The sequence below is a fragment of the Cyprinodon variegatus genome, unplaced genomic scaffold (assembly GCF_000732505.1).
Source record: "Cyprinodon variegatus isolate N-32 unplaced genomic scaffold, C_variegatus-1.0 Scaffold1081, whole genome shotgun sequence".
Classification (NCBI taxonomy): Eukaryota; Metazoa; Chordata; class Actinopteri; order Cyprinodontiformes; family Cyprinodontidae; genus Cyprinodon; species Cyprinodon variegatus.
In genome coordinates, this window is record NW_015151534.1 from 180,955 (window position 1) to 184,839 (window position 3,885).

Sequence of the window (3,885 nt, forward strand, 5' to 3'; positions counted from 1 at the left end):
GAACCGAAAACCGTGACCACGAAACTGTGAACCGAATCGTGGATTTTGTGAACCGTTCCACCCCTAGAAACTAATAAAACATAAATTGTTTGATTAGTTCTAGGTTAATATGTTAGGACCATGGCTCACTCCCCCATTTCAAATCTCAACTCAAAATAAATAGTTTAAGCCTGCCTTTTTATCTGAGTCCTATTGATATTGTCATTGCCTTTCTCTAAATCATTGATCTTTATTGTTGTTTCTTTTAATGTATTTTCATAGTATCTAGAAAGGTGCCTTCAAATAAAATGTATTACTGTTATTATTATGACTGAAGTTAAAGGATAAATTCAAGATATTTCTGGATGAAAGTGACTCTGCAATTTCACCATGTTGATATGATAGGATCAGCTTTACAAGCGACATTGAGGCTTTTATTTTTTTCTTTAAACTGTTTTATTAATATTTTTGGTGAACTATGGCTTTTTAAAGAGTTGGAGAGTGTTACAGAGACACTAATGTGTCTCTGTAACACTCTCTGTAACAGAAATGTGTGTTTACATGTAATGACTATGATTTTTACTATTCTACCACACTTAATTCGTATGGATGTAGCTTCATAGCTTTTAAAGCCACATTCGCCTTATCTAAACATTTTAAATTGTCCTTCCCACTGCTAAAGTGATTGGAGCTAATCTGTGTTGTATCTGTGCAGAGGTGTTTTCACTTTAAAGGTATAGCAGAGGATTTTTGACAATAATAATAAAAAAAAAACGTCCCTTCTTCACCTAAAAAAAACAAAAACAAATCCACTTACACCACCCTGTATCCTCTCCCGAGAGGGAATGGCAATTAAATGCATGCGAGAGCGTGCACAAGCCCATTATCACCACAATAATTGACAATTAAGAGGACCACTTATTTTGATGATCGATCCGGAAAAAAGAACATCCTCCACTATACCTTTTAACTTCCTCTGATTTTTGGCTGTTTTTAAAGCTTCTCTCCACCGTTTTATCTGATTTGTTTTTACACCCTTAAACTTGAAAACATAAAAAACAACTGTGGTGCTCTTACATGCGATCAGCAAAGTGAAAAGCTGCTTTCTGGCTAATCACAGATGCGATAATGAGGGAATGTGACGTCATGTAATAGCCTATACAGAGAAAAAAAAGTTCTGGAAGACGCTAAATTATCCCATTTATTCCTTAACCAGACATGACTACTTTAAGTGATAATCTGTAAAGTGTTTTAATTTTATCTCTTTGGTTTGAAAGCTCCAGTTTTTCTGTAAACCACAATTGTATATGTTTTTATCTCTTATGTGGAAAACCCCTCTCCTCAGACTGACTTTAGGGGGTAATCTAGAGTTCGCATCCTCCTACACTGTAATTAGATTCATATCAGCAAGTGTGAATATGCATTTGAATGTAGTGTGAAATGTGTGTTTACTGAAAGAGCCGTCTAGGCCTCAGTCAGTGGTAGAGCACATCTCAGGGACTTCCTCTGTTCGTCAACCGCGGCGAGACAGGCCTCGGCTTTGCAAACTCTGCACACAAATTAGTAAGATCTTAAGACTCTGCAGGAAGAGGTGCAAGATAAATTGAAGGCTTTATTTTGTTGATGAAAATCCAAATGCATGTTCTTAGAACGAACTCATGTGAACTGAAGAACTTTGCCTTTAAATATTGTTTTCAAATATGATGTATTTTCTTTTTAATGTCTGCTAAATCACCTTGTCAGCAAACAATTTTTTTAACCTGTTTTTCCCTCCTCCCTATGCTCCTCTTGCAGTTACATTGGAAAGTCAGACTCAATCACAATCAGTGTCTGGAACCACAAGAAGATCCACAAAAAGCAGGGCGCAGGTTTTCTCGGCTGCGTCCGTCTTCTGTCCAACGCCATCAACAGACTCAAAGACACGGGCTGTAAGTACCTGTTTGTATTTCTACCTGCATGTGTCAGTGAAATGAGGTCACTAGTGTCTGGTCCCTTTGTGTCATTTCTGCATGCTCGTCTTGCTCTCTATTCTAAGATACTTGTCAAACCTGTTGGATAAAGAGGCACCTGGCGACTCCTTGGATTTGCAAAACAAATAAATTATTGAACACTAATTATGTGGTTAGATTAGCTTTTTTAGACCTTGTTGCTCTTTGAGAATAGGTGAACTTTGTGGGTTAGACAAAGTGACTCCAACAACGCAGACAAAGGTGTTTGTGAAACAGTCCACTCTTAAAACGCTTTTAAATATGGGACTGGTTAAATTCCACTTTTGCTTTTTTGAATTTATTTGTGGGGGAAAAAAATAAAACATCTGTTAGCTTTCATTTTGTTCCAACTGGGGTTGCTACTAATGGATTTTCTTCTTAGAAGTTATGAAATGATTTTTAGTGTTATTTATTAAATCACCTGTAAAGAGTTATTCCAATCTCACATTAGCATTTTTTGTTTGCCACAAAAATGTAATCAAAGTATGAAATAAATGAACAAATAAAAATCTTGTATTTTTAGCCTGTAATATAAGATATAATACGACTGATTTAGAAATAAAGATGTTCTCTAGTCCACCGTGAGTGCAAATTCAAAGGAGCACGACAATATTTGCACTTTTAATGCAGTCTTAGACCTGGTTTATTAATAGAAATACCCAGAGTGAATACATAAAGTGGGATCAATATATATATTATAATATAATTTGATAAAAAAAAAAAAAAAGTGAGGTATACCTTTTAAGTTTGTCATATTTCAATATACAATAAAGGCTGTGATTACAGCATTTGTCACGGACTGACATGATTTCTTTTTCTAAAATGTTACATTTGAAACGTTTTATAAACTTGGTAAAGTAACTGTCGCATGTTTGAACAGGATTCTGTTGTGGGCATTCCTGGAAGTCTGGGGTTAAACTCAACCCACCAATATTTGGCTACTGATCCACCTTGCGAGGGATTAAGCAGTGCCAAACGACAAGAGAGTTTAAACCAGGCATCCCCAAACTTGGTCCTCAAGGGCCGCTGTCCTGCAGGTTTTAGAGGTTTCCTTGCTCCAGCACAGCTGATTTTAATTGAAAGCTGATTAACAGGCTATTGCTCTACTGCAATCATTACAATCAGCTGTGCTAAAGCATGGAAACCTCTAAAACCTGCAGGACAGCGGCCCTTGAGGACCAAGTTTGGGGATGCCTGGTTTAAACGGTCTTTGAACTAACTCAGCATTATGGTTCATAATGGGTCTACCAAGCTGTGTAAAAGATGTTTTTGAACACATTAACTCGGTTGCTTGCACATATACCGTAGAAATATCTCTGCTGGACCTCCAGTCAGCTCTAAGAAAAGATGTCATTTCATCAGTGACAGCCATGTGCGTTGGTTTTGGTGTGCATATCTAAGTTTATTTACATCCTGTACAAAGCTGGGTTTTGTGCAACGCTCTGCTCCCTTTCTGTGTACATATTTTATTTTTATTGGTCTATTGCGCCTACAGTATCAACAAATGCTTGTGTCATTTTAAGGCATTTGTCCTGGTAGCTGCAAAGCAAAGATCCGATGATATTCACACTGCTGCTTTTGCTGATGGTGATTGGCTACAAGGGTTGTCACAATACGACACATTTAACTGGATATCTGGATATCAAGAATAATATTGCACACTCCAGAGAATTTTTGATGTAGATATAACGGCGAGTACTTAAAGGCATTCAAGAAGAACTCTATTACCTTGAAAAACTCCCATTTTTCCATCACATAATGAAGCTTTCTTCTTCTTCTTTTTTTAATACTTTTAACAGGGGTGGGGGACAGCAATGCAACAAAAAAAAAATGAAATTACAGACAGATTTTATGTGTACAGGTTACAATGTATGTAGGGATACATAAAGACTCTAACAGGTGGAGTTTCTTTACAGAA

At 36.7% G+C, this 3,885-nt stretch overlaps 1 protein-coding gene across 4 annotated transcripts in view; it reads left to right on the plus strand.

The window, feature by feature from the left end:
• Positions 1-3,885, plus strand: part of smurf2 (SMAD specific E3 ubiquitin protein ligase 2) — an 87,079-nt gene that overhangs the window by 37,203 nt on the left and 45,991 nt on the right. For all 4 annotated transcript variants that reach the window (XM_015400203.1, XM_015400202.1, XM_015400204.1 and 1 more), the window contains exon 4: positions 1,774-1,907. In XM_015400203.1, the coding sequence (XP_015255689.1) occupies positions 1,774-1,907 (134 nt within the window). The remainder of the gene's footprint in view (positions 1-1,773; positions 1,908-3,885) is intronic.